This window comes from Thermobia domestica, chromosome 3, assembly GCF_964235325.1.
Source record: "Thermobia domestica chromosome 3, izTheDome1.hap1.1, whole genome shotgun sequence".
In the NCBI taxonomy this organism is placed as follows: Eukaryota; Metazoa; Arthropoda; class Insecta; order Zygentoma; family Lepismatidae; genus Thermobia; species Thermobia domestica.
The window spans coordinates 175,975,794-175,991,282 of NC_137456.1; the positions used below are offsets into that span (position 1 = coordinate 175,975,794).

Here is a 15,489-nt window from a genome sequence, read left to right on the forward strand (position 1 = left end):
TTTTGATATTCATATTGCTTGTGGAAAGTGCAAATCTTTATTTTCAAAGCAAAATTTATGTCTGAAATAAAGATATAGTCTTTATCTTTCGTTTTACATTTGTGTTTGTAGGTAAATATTGTATTACTGACATATGGCTTCACAATATTATGTGAATTTTTGGTATATTGACAAGTAATAAACGAGGTTATGTAGCTTACGTAAATACTAATTTGCTCCCTATTAAAATTGCTCGTGACCAGGCCTTTGTTGCGGACCAGGACTTGATGGAAATCTGCCTTACGATTTTTATGATTTGTGTACAAAGAAATTATTACTAAATACAATTGAAAATCAAAATGTTGCAATACAGGAAAACCTTTCAAAATCTTGTTTCATGTTATTCAGTAGTGACTAATTTTGTGTTCCATTTGTGGCCAAATGTCTTTCTGTGTGCGTTACTCGGTGATGGTACTTGCTTCGGATGCAGATTCGAGTAGCGGCTTAGATTCCATCTTAAGCAACAGCTTCCGTCTCATATAACCACGGCGCTGGAAAGGAACACTAAGCTTCATTAATTAATTGTGTAACTACTTTTTTAATTGAACATAATTGAAGTACAATGTAAAGAAAATAAAAAATTTCAATGATTCAAATATAAGAAAAATAATGAAACATTTCGGTTAGAGATTCCGTTCTATAAGAACATGTGTTCTTCGTACTTTATTAGGTCTTTTATAGCCAGAACAAGTTATGACTCAATCTTGTTATATTTATTGTGTTGCCTTCGTTGCTCTGCCAAACGAGTATTGAACTTTTCTCTTAATACAGCAACATATCACATACCGTAACATAGAAGTCTTGAGAGCACGTAAAAATTAGTTTAAGTTTTTCATACAAATTACATATAAATTACAAGAAAATGAGTATGGAAAGTGACTCCCCCCCCCGAAAAAAAAAAACAAGTTCGAACTCCTTCCATTGTTAGTTTTTACTCCTTTTCTATAGTGAAGGACTATATATGGTATATCTATATTTATTTACTGTTTAGCGACCTAAGAACTATCAACTGACACAGGCTACTAAGACTACAGACTGTTCTTCTTCTTCATTAATCAGCCAATACTGTTTACAGTTGTTAACAAACAACTTACACATCATAAATATATGTCCTCACTTAAGTATACAGTCAGCTTATACTCCAACACTTCCTGCTAAGCACATTGTATACTTACTTTAAAAAAAATAATCTGTTATATACAAACTTTTGCGAAAGTACTGAAATTTCACTCGCTCAAGAGGCTTTGTGAATATATCTGCTATTTGTTCTTGCCCAGGAATATGATCTACACTTATCTTCCCCTCCTGATAGCATTCACGTAGAAATTGATGATACACTTTCATGTGTCTTGAGCCTTGCGACATTATGGGTTTCTTGCTAACTTAACTGCTCTGGCATTTTATCTAATAACCCTCGTTTCTCATCATATTTAAAACTAATTTCTAGTAGAACATGATTTAACTACATTAGTTCGTTCGCGCCTTCACTAATTGCAATAAACTTTGCTTCTGTAGTTGAAAGTGACACTAATTTCTGCAGATTATTAGACCACGCAACTGCACTTCCTTATACGTTGCGACCACCCTACTTGTTGATCTTCTTGTTTTGAGATCATCTGCAAAACCTGCATCACTGGAAGTTTTGCTTGTTGTGTCTTTTTCACGGGTGTGCAGTGATCCTAAATTTGGAGTATCTTAATACTTGAAGATCCTCTTCACATTTATCCAATCTGCCTCTGTTGGATTCTGCATAGCTCATGCTGTTTGTGATACTGTATATGCAATATCAGATCATGTCACTTGAGCTAAATATGACGAGCTTCCCACTGCTTCGCGATAAGGTACTTTAATTCATCCAAATCGCCGTTACTTTTACCACTAGATGTCACCTCTGAGTTTGCATCTTCCATTCTGAACTGATTCAGAATATTTTTTATATACACATACTGACATAAAAAATCCTTCTTTCCATCTCTCTATTTGCATTCCTAGAAAGTTACTAACTTCTCCACTTGTTATTTTAAATTCAAACTGAAGTTGCTATAGGAATTGCTCTATTTCTTTGTCACTGTTATAACACAAGACCATCGTTGACAAAGAGTTGAGTTGAGTTGATTTTAGTTTAGCGTCCCTTTCAGCAGCGAGGCTATATGAGACGTGGACCTACTGATTAACGTGGAATCCGAACCACATGAGCTCTCGCCGGGAATCGAACCCGAGTCTTCCACACCAAAGGCGCATACGCTAACCGCTTAGCCACGGAGGAGCTCCATCGTTGACAAAGATTGTCACTAGTAATTTCTTTCCTTTTTGCTGTTTCACAAACAAATACTGGTCTGCTTTACTTGTTTTGAAACCTTAACGGTTCATGAAATTCATTAGCCTTTGATTCCAACACCTTGATCCCTGTTTCAGTCCATATAATCTTCTTTTCAGTTTACACATTCGTTGACTGTCGTCATCGAATTCTTCCGGTCGACGCATCGAATTCTTCGTCAAACTTGACATTTAGAAATGCTGTCTTAACCAGTGGTTAAAAAAAAATAGGGAAAACGCAGGAGGACGGGGTTCCCACACTTCCAAAAATATATACGGCGTCCTTCCACTTCCTAAAATATTACAATGGACAAAGATAGGCACGGGGAACGGCATGACTTCATCCGTCTTCCTATTTTTCTAGATCCACTTTTACCCCTGGTCTTAACATTAAACTGTTTCATCAATAGGTTTTCTTTCGTCGCTACAGCTAACACTGCTCTTACTGTATGGTAACGTGCTACTGGACTAAACGTTTCACTGTAATCTATTCCTGCCTTTTGCGAATAGTTTTTTGCTACTAATCTTATCTTGTAGTCACGAAACCAGAAGTAGTGGACAGTCTTTCCCTAATACAACTAATAGGTTGCATATAGTACACTGTACAAATCATTTTAGCAGTATGCCGTAACAATCACAGAAGTAGTGTTGAAACGGCAGCTAAATCTAACAATTAGAGGACGTCGAAGCAGGCAGAAAGGGAAACTATTGGGAAGGCAGTTTGATATTTAACGTGCTCATTTAACAACTTTGTGCTACTTTTTAATAACAAATAACTCTTTTCCTTTATTTTCATGTCTCTAGGGAGTGACATCTCACAGTGTCACTACCTACCAGCCGCCATGCATTTCTCAAAGTAATATCTCCAACTTTGATTTTTTTTTTCGTGGTATTTTCCGGAGGATAGATTATCTAAAGTATAATCTGTAGGAGTCTTATTTCTGCGTATTCACAATAATGACTAAAAATGATAAGAGCTGTAATATTACACTATCTAGAAAATGTATTTATATGCAAGTGCATATTTTATGAAAAGAAGTGTGTGTTGGTTTTACTATCTATTTGCGTGATAATGACTATATTTTGATAATTTATAGTTTACATTTAGGCTAAAAGCATATGTGTTAACTTATTTTTCACGCAAGTTGAGTATTAGCCGTATTGTTGTAGAAATTGCATTTTACAAGCCTAATAATTACATGGTGGATAGCAAACGTGAAACACAAGGTCAAAATAATGGATGTAAAAAGCAATGGTACTTAGTTTTGCTCCTAAAAATTTTTATAGATCGTTCAAGAAATTATACTAAACGTCGAATTTTCCTTGACAACTATCAGCATTTTCAGGTGAGAAACATGCGAATAACATCAAGTTGGAACAAATTCCACTCCAAGGTTTACCGGAAGGATACAACAGGCACCCAATGCGTACACGCTAAGTTGGCAAACTCAAAGAAAGCAGAAGCTAATATTTGAAAATATATATATATATATATATATATCGGGTGTTGCAAAATAAGTGTTACAACTCTTGGGAGGTGAATCCTGCCACTGAGACAAGAAAAAAAGTTCTCTTGAACTTTCGGCTATCGGACATAGTTTCAGATCTACAAGGTGCCGAAAGCGTGGGAAATTGACTTTTGGACGCCAATAGTTCGGAAACTATCCAACATAAAGAGGGCGGGTAAAAAATTCACTGAAGAAGTCATACCTGTTCTATTGAATTTTGCATGTTTCACAACACTACCATGCACGCGCAAGGGATTCCCCAAAGGAACGTAGGGAGTCCCGGATAATCTTCCAAATGAAACTTGGTCTAAATGGATATGAACTGATAGGCTTTCTACCAGGTAACAATAATTCGTTTGTCTTAAGTCGATATCTGGAACAAATACAAAATGGCGGACACCTTTATGCCCGTTGTGTGTGGTTGCATAATCGCCAGGTACGGATGCTGTCCAACAGTGACGTTCTGAGTATTAATTGTAGCGAATTTGTACTCAAATGCTCTAGAAAGACATCTGGAGTGTCGGTAGAGCACAACAGATGGAGCAGGGTGATGCACATGTGTGGAAACACTTAACTGAAAATGCCCAGAAATGCACTCATACTCAGTAAACGTGAGTTCAAAGCGTCGGAAATGTAAGGATTAGCGTCAAGAACATGAAAGTCAATTCACCAATAATATTCCCTCAAACCGACGCAATATGATGTGCACGGTTGCATACCAATAAGGATGCAACAACTGAGGCCAAGTTGAAATTGTGCAAGAGGACTCACTAAGAAACTGGGTAAACTAAATGAATGTCTAGTGGGATCACATGATCGATATTGAAATGCGGACAATTTGTGTGTTGATATCGATATGTAGCTAGTGGAGAAATGGCAACATGTGCCACTACTGCTGGGACACCGTCCCACGTGGGAAAAATAGGAAATAACTACTCGGGTCTTGAATCTGAGGCCGTGGGCTCCCAGTAGGAATGGAAACTGCGACCACGCGAGCGAAAGCGAGCGCTCTAGCCCTGAGGCTCGAGGGAGCCTGACTTTCTCTGTATACATTTCTTTGAGGAGTACCCACTTTGTTTGGCAAGCGCTCTTGTACAGCCTCCCGACATGCTTGTGTGTTTCATTTTGTTACTCCTACTGCACAGTTGTAAACAATCAGAGCATTAAGACGTTTCTTCTTATTTCTCATGTTTTATTTTCCATATGTATGGTGTTCCAGCTGTAGTGTTACATGTGCCAAATTAGTTCATTTTCGTCTTTGTCTTGGCATGTGTACTGTGTGAAAGATACAAATTTTTGGAGGTATTTTGATATCGAGTACGTCATATGTCCCAGAAGACGTGAGACATGATACAAGTTTGTTATTTTCACGCTCTATCACAATTTGAACCATGCATTAAGATATTTCTTTTCATATGTGTCGACTTTGGGACAATGTCCCAAACAAAGAGGGACATTGATACAATCGTGTCCTAGTTACGTTCTACCAAAAGGTGCACCAGATGTAATAGCAGAATGTACAACGTTATTTTCCTAGTTTTCGCACGTGAGATGGTGTCCCAGCAGTAGTGCGACATGTTGACATTTGTCCATTAGCTACATGTTGATATCAACACACATTGGCTACATTTCAATATCGATCATGCGATCCCACTAGTGACATTCCTTTAGTTTACCCACTTTCTTACTGAGTCCATTGCACAATTTCAACTTGGCCTCAGTTGTTGCATCCTTATTGGTATGCAACCGTGCACATCACATTGCATCGGTTTGAGGGAATATTATTGGTGAATTGGCAATGGCTTTCATGTTCTTGACGCTAATCCTTACATTTCCGACGCTTTGAACTCACGTTTACTGAGTATGAGTGCATTTCTGGGCATTTTCCGTTAAGTGTTTCCACACATGTGAATCGCTCTGCTTCATCTGTTATGCTCTACCGACACTCCGGATGTCTTTCTAGAGCATTTGAGTACACATTCGCTACAATTAATACTCAGAACGTCACTGTTGGACAGCATCCGTACCTGGCGATTATGCAACCACACACAACGGGCATAAAGGTGTCCGCCATTTTGTATTTGTTCCAGATATCGACTTAAGACAAACGAATTATTGTTACCTGGTAGAAAGCCTATCAGTTCATGTCCATTTAGACCAAGTTTCATTTGGAAGATTATCCGGGACTCCCTACGTTCCTTTGGGGAATCCCTTGCGCGTGCATGGTAGTGTTGTGAAACATGCAAAATTCAATAGAACAGGTATGACTTCTTCAGTGAATTTTTTACCCGCCCTCTTTATGTTGGACAGTTTCCGAACTATTGGCGTCCAAAAGTCAATTTCCCACGCTTTCGGCACCTTGTAGATCTGAAACTATGTACGATAGCCGAAAGTTCAAGAGAACTTTTTTTCTTGTCTCAGTGGCAGGATTCACCTCCCAAGAGTTGTAACACTTATTTTGCAACACCCGATATATATATATATATATTTCGTGGATCCTTAATTCTTTGTTGCAATGATAACGATATAGCAACTAAAATCAACATTTTGTTAAATATTGGAAAGGAAAATAGTTACAGACAGGATCGTATTTATGCATGAGCTAACATGGGCCATGACTCAGGGCGGCAAATTTTATAGGGCCAGATATTATCCTAGAATGTATTTTTTTCTATTATTATTAATAATATTATTATCTATATAATATTATTTATGTATTATTTTATTTATTTCTTATATTTCTTTTTTCCACTTCCGCTTAAATATTGATTATTATTCTCTGTCTCAAATTTTGGACATCGGTATTTATTGATATTGAAGAGACGGTATTCTTTTTAATAGTCCAATGCGGCAAAAATGTTACATATGGCCCTGGTTACAGGATTGATACTATCCAAAAATGGTTATATCAGTGAATAAGCATGCATACCTTTCGTTTCATGTGGTTTCAAATATAATACGGAAGTTAACAGGACGCATGACTTTAATACAGCTTTATTGCCCCCAAATAACTTAGGAAAAAAATTAAGAAGATCATAAAAATTTCTTTGCTCATCCGTTTAAGTGCGCATATGTCTATTAAATTTAATGTACGAGCCAAGGTACTAGTATAGGCATGAGAAATAAGAACACACTCTCTAAGCTAAAAGAACATATCATCGTTCTGATAGAAGTCCAAAGTATTAGCTTTCAGATACAGCTTTTTCCAAATTAGAAAACTATTGCAAAAATCGATTTGGAAATATTAATTAAAGTCAATATGCGTTTTGTGCTTCTAGTTTTATGTTTTTTTCTTACTACTACACCTAATCTCACTATTCTCTTGCAGTTTAGTTTGCTGCACCATTAACGTACAAAATCTCAGATTCAGGAAGTTAGTAACCACTCTTAGAGCGATGACGATATCTGTGATGCCACATATAAGTATGTCCCAACATTAAACCTTTTGAAACACCTGAAATACACGAAACATAATGTCGATAAAGTGTAATTCATTAAAAAAAAAAAAAAAAAAAAAAATCTTTCATAAAAACATAGGCTTATGAGACTTCTTTCCATTCAAATGAGGGAACTAAAATTAAATTTCGACATGGGTACTCTAAACAGAAGTTGGAACAACCCCATTGACACCTTCAGTTACCATCAACTACTGAAGAAAAAAAGAGAAAGAGAAATTTGGGATGTGTATTCTGTGCAGCAATAAGATGTTTTTATTTATGAGGGGAAACATTTAATGTTCATACTCCTTATCCCGATCAAAATACTGTTCGTTACCTAAATCTTGAAGCTGACAGCTATCAGCGAAAATTGGACGTTTAATGTCTTGAACCATCTATAAAAATTGATGACGTAAATTTAATAGGGGATGATAGGAGAACAATAGAATAAAATGCAGAGGTCTTATTAAACGCTTGCAGACATGGGCTTAGAAGTAAATGCAACGAAAACTAAATACATGGAAATTCGTCGGAATCGTATACGGCAAATTATGGATGCGTTAAAATATCAAATAATACTTTTGGTAAAGTGGGTATTTTCAAATATCTAGGATCAATATTAACAGATGAAAATCATATTCACGAAGAAATTAGATGTCGACTAAAATCAGGGAATTCGTGTTATTAGACAGTTCAAAATCTTTTGTCATCGCGAATTCTGTCGAGGAATATGAAGCTTAAAATATATAAAACGTTAATCATGCCTGTTGTTTTGTATGGTTGCGAAACATGGTCGCTTACTCTGAGGGAAGAACATAGACTGAAAGTATTTGAGAACAAGATCCTGAGACGAATATTCGGACCCAAGAAAAACGGGAATGGGAAATGGCGGAAACTTCATAACGAGGAACTACATAATTTATACGGTTTACCAAATATTGTCTAGGTAGGCTCAGGTGGGCAGGTGTCATGTAGCTAGAATGGAAAAAAGTAGAAACGCTTTTAAAGTCTTAACTGGAATAACAATCGGAAAACGACCATTAGGAAGACCTACGCGCAGATGGGAGGACAATATTAAGATTTATCTCGCAGAAATAGGAATGTAAAGTAGAAACTGGATCCAGTTGGTTAAGGGTAGAAGTCAGTGGAGAGCTTTCGTGAATGCGACATTGAACCTCCGGGTTCCACAGGCCATAGAGTTAGTTAGTTAATCTATAAGAATTTAGAGGAGCAAAAGTGAGTACCTTTGAGCATATTGATAAGATTGCTCTTCAAGCTGGTAACTTTACAATACATGGAAAAAATCAGTTTGAGTCTTTTCTATAAATTAAAATATAAATTAAAGGGTAATATTTATGGAAACAAAGAATTAGCAATAAGAAATTTTACTTAAGTTCAATTTCATCCACTGACAGTTCCTTATTTTGTATCTACTAGATGTGGGAAAACTTTAATTTGTAGCCTTTTCACGACAATCAGTTTCTGATTTTATTATTATTATTATTATTATTATTATTATTATTATTATTATTATTATTATTATTATTATTATTATCATTATTGCATGTTTTAGTATTTGAAGTATGTATTTGTATGAATATTTTGACAGCTTTAGTGCGAGCAAATCAGCTATCTATGAACAGTATTTGGAGATTTTGCTTGAAACACATTTCATTTAGAAAGGTAGGTTATATGCTTATAAATTATGTTGTACATAGGATTAAACTAAAACATAACAAATAAAGTCCTAAAAGGTCGACGCTTCGATAGTTAGTTTTCAGCTTAGTGACGTGAAGTCTTCCTTGCTTCCCATCACTAGTCCATTCTGGTTTTCTGTTACTTCTTAATTCTAATAGCTCTCCAAATTGATCATGTACACTAAGAATATCCGCACTAATACCTGAATATATGAGAGTACAAACTAAAACATACTAACACTCAAATTGTTTCAATTTAAATAAAATAATTTTGCTTTCACTTATATATTTGTATTACAGTATTACTGATATATTAACATTAACAAGTATGGCTAATTTATAAAGATAATTTTGTTTCTATATATTTTCAGGCACTATTTCACAAGATGCAAACGGTTACAGTTCCTGTTTTATGGTGCTTTGCATTGTGCAACTTACAACATCACTAGTCTGGTTTTTAATTCCTTTTTTTAAGAAAATGTATGAGAAACAACGACAACATACACATTGGGGAAGAGTATTGTCTTCAAGCCCTCATGCTACAAGTTCAACTCCATTTTAACATTTCTTTTTGTATGAAAAGGAAAATAAAAAGTCATTTTCCATTGTACTTCTTCACAACATACTTAAATTATTGACAGTGAAATTATATTTCCCCATAAGTAAGAACTGTTTAAAAGTGTATTTTATGTGTGAATTCACTTGTAGTGTTAAAACTTGGCGTGTTGGGTTCATACAGAAAAGTGTATTATGGAAGTGAAGAATGAAGAACAGAAAAAGATCACAAAAATTAAGAAAAGGACTTAATTTAGCTTTCGAGCTTTGAGTAACTTCTACTGATATGACATAAATGCCAACTACGGCCGTCGATTACTGTTTTCTTATTGATTAGACAAGATTTTTTAAAAATTTTTTTCAAAATTAACAACTTTATTTTTCTTAACTGAAATACAACAAAAGTTTACCTTTCTTGTTAAAAGAAGATGCTTCATTCCTTGTCTAAGTTAAACTAGGCAGGCCATAAAACTATCAAGAAGTTAATTTCTGGCAGACTCCCTGCGATAAATTTTACATATAAATTGAAATAGCTGTTTGTTCCTTTCGTACATCAAATCGCATATGACGCGGTAAATAATAAGTAATGAAAACACTTTTTAATTTACTCTGTTAAATTTCTCGAACAACTGTTCATGAGGGGGCGCGGTGGCTCAGTGGTAGAGCGTTCACCTCTGGTGCTTGGGGTCCCGGGATCGATCCCAGCCCCCGCCAACTGAACTTTGTGGTGGACAAACACCGTGCTCGTGGGTTTTCTCGGGGTTCTCCCGTTTCCTCCCACTTTCTTCATTCCACCATTTCACTCATCTCTCATAATCACCGTCTCCTTTAGCCTAACCGGCATAACCGTGGGACGTAAAACTCAAAGATTTCATTTCATTTTCAACTGTTCATGAATTCTAATTTCATGCAAGAGTTGTTGATAGTTATGGTAACATCAGTACGTAATTAACACAGCAGGTCAAGAATATAGGAGTGATGTGGTAGTAGGTTCATATTTAAAACTCATGCACAAAAGCGAGTTAAACTATCTTTTCTTAGCTAAGACGCTAAGTAACTCAATACACATTGGTCAAAACTATTGAGAAGATTACCAAACTTTCGATTCATGCTTACATCGAAAAAAAGGCATCGTACTACAATGTTTAAAACAAGAACTCAAACAAAACTGTAGTGAAGTTTATTGCTGCATTTGTTACATTGTTTAAAAATAAATAAATTGCAGATCTATATATCAACTGTCATGGCAACTTATTTGAAACGTAGGAGATTGATTGCTTCTATGGTTTTATTTATTTATTTTAATGTTACTGAATTATATTCTTAAGATTCTAATATCTGCATGAATACTAATATATTATATGCAGGACTAACTAGAAAAGGTAAGTTCCTAATATTCTATAGTACAAATATCTTATAGTGTATTCAGAATAAGTTTGAAGCAATGACAGCGCAGATGGCGAATATGAATTTGAATCGGTACGCAGTGCACTGTTTATTTCCTTTCTTTGCTACTTTTTACCTTCCGTAGTTCTAGTTGTTAATACCTTAGGATGCCGAAAATTTAATCTCAGAACAATATTGATAATTTATTAGCTGAAATGGTTGCATAATAACAAGACCTATAACCAGAACACTAGGACGGAGACAAGATGATTTTGAGGGGATTAATTTGAGTTTACCTTAAGTAGATGCAATATAATAATACTGGATGAAACCCATTTTAAAGCAAATTTATATATAAAATTAAATAAACACATTTTACAAAAATACTTCGCTATTTTAATTATTAAATAGATTAAATTATGAATGATTATAAGATTTCAAGAGTACATATTTTCTATTTAAAATTCTTAATTTTGTTATTTTGAATGGATGAGTTTAAATGTTGCACATGATATAACGGCAACGATTATACCGCACATTACATAAAACTTTATGACATTTAATAATAAAGAATTTAAATCTAGAAATATTACAAATAAATACCTATATACATACTACTACATTTATTTTTCTTCTATCTTATAATGATCCTACGACAAAGTGTCTACACCAGTTTACGAGGGAGAACCGCAAAAGTCCCATTAAATACCTGTTACTTTAGGCGTGTGGAAATTTGCAGACGAAGTCCTTGACGTCTTTCCGAACTAGTAGTACGAAGCAGTGCCGGTAGATGAGATTGCAGCTAAGTAACAGCTGATTCAGTATGGTGGCACCACTACGCAGTTGCACCAAGGAGGAACAGCGTGGAGACATTCGACTTGTATGGAGTGAAGATATTAAACCGGTTAATATTTATCGGAGAATGAAGATGTACGGGGACGCATGTCTGTCACAACGGCAAGTCTACGAGTGGTGCAAGAAATTCATAGAAGTTGCGACTTGTTCGACTGATGCTTGCCTTTTGGGTCAGGCTCATCGACGTGTAACAGAGAAGTCCATAGCTTATTCAGGAAAAGCCAATCCATAACGATTGGCTTATTCAGGAAAACCGACGTGTTACTTGGCTGAAATGGCTTCCTTGTTGAATATGAGCTTGGGTTCAGTACAACATATATTACATGATGAACTGAGCTATAAGAAAAGTGTCCACCACGTAAACTCCTTGACAGCTGACGTAGGAACTGAAGGTTCGTAGGTTTGATGCATGTCAAGAGCTGCTGAAGCATTATGAAGAGGAGGGTGAGAATTTTCTAGCTGGGGGATGAAAGTTGGGTGCATCATTTTCAACCGGAGACGAAATGTGCAAGCAAAGAATGGCGAGTTACTTCTTCGCTGAAACCAAAAAGATTCACAGCCAGGCCTCTGCAGGGAAAGTCATATTGACTTTATTTTAGAATAAGATGAGTCCTATTATGAAACACTACATGTCCTCATGCACAAAGTGAGTAGTACCACTTATACCAATCTTTTCAAAAATCATTTAAAGTCAGCAATATGCACAAAGGGAAAGCTATTGATGAGTACAGACATTTTGCTTCAACATGATAACGTCCATTCTCATTCTGCTCGTGCAACCATGAAAACCATCGACGACCTACGCTTCAAGTGCCTCTCACATCCTCTGCACTTGCTACATTTGGGACCATCAGATTTTTACATCTTTCGTCCATTAAAGTAGCACTTTAGTTCGAAAAAGTTCAAGTCTGATGTAGACGTCCATTCTGTGGTGCACGAGTAGCTACAACGTCAACCAAAAGAATTTTGTCTTATGCAGTATTGAAGCACTTCCTGTGCAATGGCGTAAGTGTATTGAACTGGGAGGGGACTATGTAGAAAAATAATCTACAGCAAACATTCTCCCTACAGTAAAATGTGGAAAATTTACTTGCGGTTCTCATTTGATTCTTCCTAAGCTTCCTTTTCAACAAAGTCTTTATATTCATTAATTGTGAGCTCTTTTTATATACAATATTATTCGTAACATCTTTCGCTTTGTTGCAACATTTTTGTCTATTGAATTTATTTTTAAATTCTTTATTATTAAATCGATCTGTGGTGTTTTAACCGAGCACATTTTTATCTTAATCCGACAAAATCTTCTATAATTGTTCTTTCATTATAGCAAGTATTATCTTGTTTATTTGGGGTAGTTCGTAACTGTCATTTTACAGATAATCGCTCGTATTGAGGTAGTCAATGAAACTTCTCATAATTTCGTGAACATCTTTCGTTTGAATATGATAAATATAACTATCCGTATCTGTATGGCATATTTCTTTTTTGTTTTTATATTTGGTTTCATCACATTATAATAGAAATCGAATATTAAATATTTTGACAAATTTAAAATCGACATACCCACATAGCTTGATTCATTAGATAATAGTTTGATCTTGTTCATATGACCAGCTACTAAGTTTTCTGTATACACGGTAGTGCTTTTATTATATGGTTTCGTTGGAAGCTTCTCATATTTCTTTTCATTTCTTACTAGTTTAATGTTAACTCCTTTTCTAATATTTTTTCATTGTTTTTTCAAATACTGAGTTGGTCATCAACTTACAAAAATCTTTCACAAAATCATTTGTTGCTTTTGTTCTCATCTGTGTCTTTAGATCAATATAGTACTTTAAGCAATCTGACTGTTTGAACTCTATTACCCGAAGTATTTTCTTTAATTTTAATTCAAGTGGCAGACATTGTTTTAAGTTTCGATAGTGAATCACATAATTTTCTTTATCATATAGAGTGTACGTCTGATGAGGATCTTGGCCAGAAGATCGAAACGTCACGTGTAAATGTGTTTTTATATTAAATAAGTACAGTCTTGTTCAACAGTGTTTTTTTCTGATTTTATTCGCAAGACGAATGACTATGATTGTGTGTCATATAGAGTTCTAATAGCTTAGATTGTTGTGAGCCACATGGACATATATTTTGAGGAGATAAGGGATAGTCTTTGTTTTGATCATGTATTTTTCTTTATGGATATTCAAGATCTACTTTTAATATATAACCTGTATCGTTATTTTCAGGTAAATTTGTGATATTTATTTCTACTTTTTCTTCATCTAACAATTGGTAAACATTGACTCATCGCTCATTCATACAGATTATTGGCATCAAATACGTACATTATATAAGAATTTTCTTTATGTTCATTATAATCTTTCATATTTTCATTATTTTACTTAACATATTTTTGAACATTGACTAATTTCTTCTCTTATACTTTTTTCAATCATTAATATGATATCATAATAATCTCTTAACAGCTCTAATTCTATATTTGACATTTTTAATATTACGTTATAAGGTAAAACAGGGGCAAGCATAATGAAGTTTATACGCATTCATACATATTGTTTTAACATTTTCAAACAATCTGCTAGTAATAACAGAACTGTTTTTAAATATAGGCACGACATTGTACAAACTTTTTATATTAAATTTATAACAAATTATCTTTGCATACCAATAGTCTTTATCACTAAGTTCTCTGTTATTAAGCTTGTTGGAGAATGCTTCATTTGGTGGTAATTGTTTTTTCTAAACTAACCGCAATCATCAACATCATCGTATGAATAAACACTTTTCCTTATTACGAGTTTAAATTGTTCTTGATCAGGATAGAAGTGTTGCGTATGAACCATTTGTTCTGTTAAGTTTGATGATAATTTGCCTAAAATAAAAAATTAATCTAAATAAATCTATAAATTTTAATTTGATAGTTTCTACATTTTACTGAATGATATATATATAGTTCTTCATTATTAGATAGTAGATCTATTTCTTTTTCGTCACATCCAAACTGTTTTATAAATAAGCGTGAGTCACATCCTGTCAAATTATGTATCATGACTTGTATAAACTTTGAGACTTAAACATTTTAACTTGCAATTATTACAGAGGAGCAACACGCTCTACTCTAATATGATCATAATGTTACATTTACGATTTTTTTTTCAGTATACTTTTCATTACAATAAGAACATGTTGATTCATTGAACTATTTCTTTTGTTTTTGTATTAAAGGTAATAAAATATGTTTGATACTTGTTTAGTTTCTTTCTTTAACATTCATATGAATGTTGTAGCTGCATTTTTACCTTTATATATGACGAGATTTGATACAGTTCCACTGCTTTTTTACAGCACAACAGAATACTAATGGTTTGTGCTTTATATATATATATATATATATATATATATATATATATATATATATATATATATATATATATATATATATATATGAATCGCTTTTTGGATAACACTCTCTACAACTCATTACCCTGTGTAATAAATATTCAAACTCAGCCTAAGTCACAAATGAAATTTTCATCGTATATTTGTAGTTCTTAAATTTAACATAAGTATCTTCTGGTATTATAATTTTTACTGCTTCATTTGAGGAGCAATATAACAAACAGCTATCACATAAGTATCTTTTCCTCTCTGTTTACTTTATTGAGAGAAAAATAATCTGAT

General features: G+C 34.3%; 1 protein-coding gene across 1 annotated transcript in view; it reads left to right on the forward strand.

Annotated features, from left to right (window-relative positions):
- The window catches only part of LOC145680877 (uncharacterized), an 84,511-nt gene extending 69,488 nt beyond the window's left edge, over positions 1 to 15,023 (forward strand). Inside the window, exon 6 of the mRNA XM_081752018.1 lies at positions 9,369 to 15,023. Within this exon, the coding sequence (XP_081608144.1) occupies positions 9,369 to 9,559 (191 nt within the window). The 3' untranslated portion in view covers positions 9,560 to 15,023. The remainder of the gene's footprint in view (positions 1 to 9,368) is intronic.
- Positions 15,024 to 15,489: the final 466 nt, after the last annotated feature.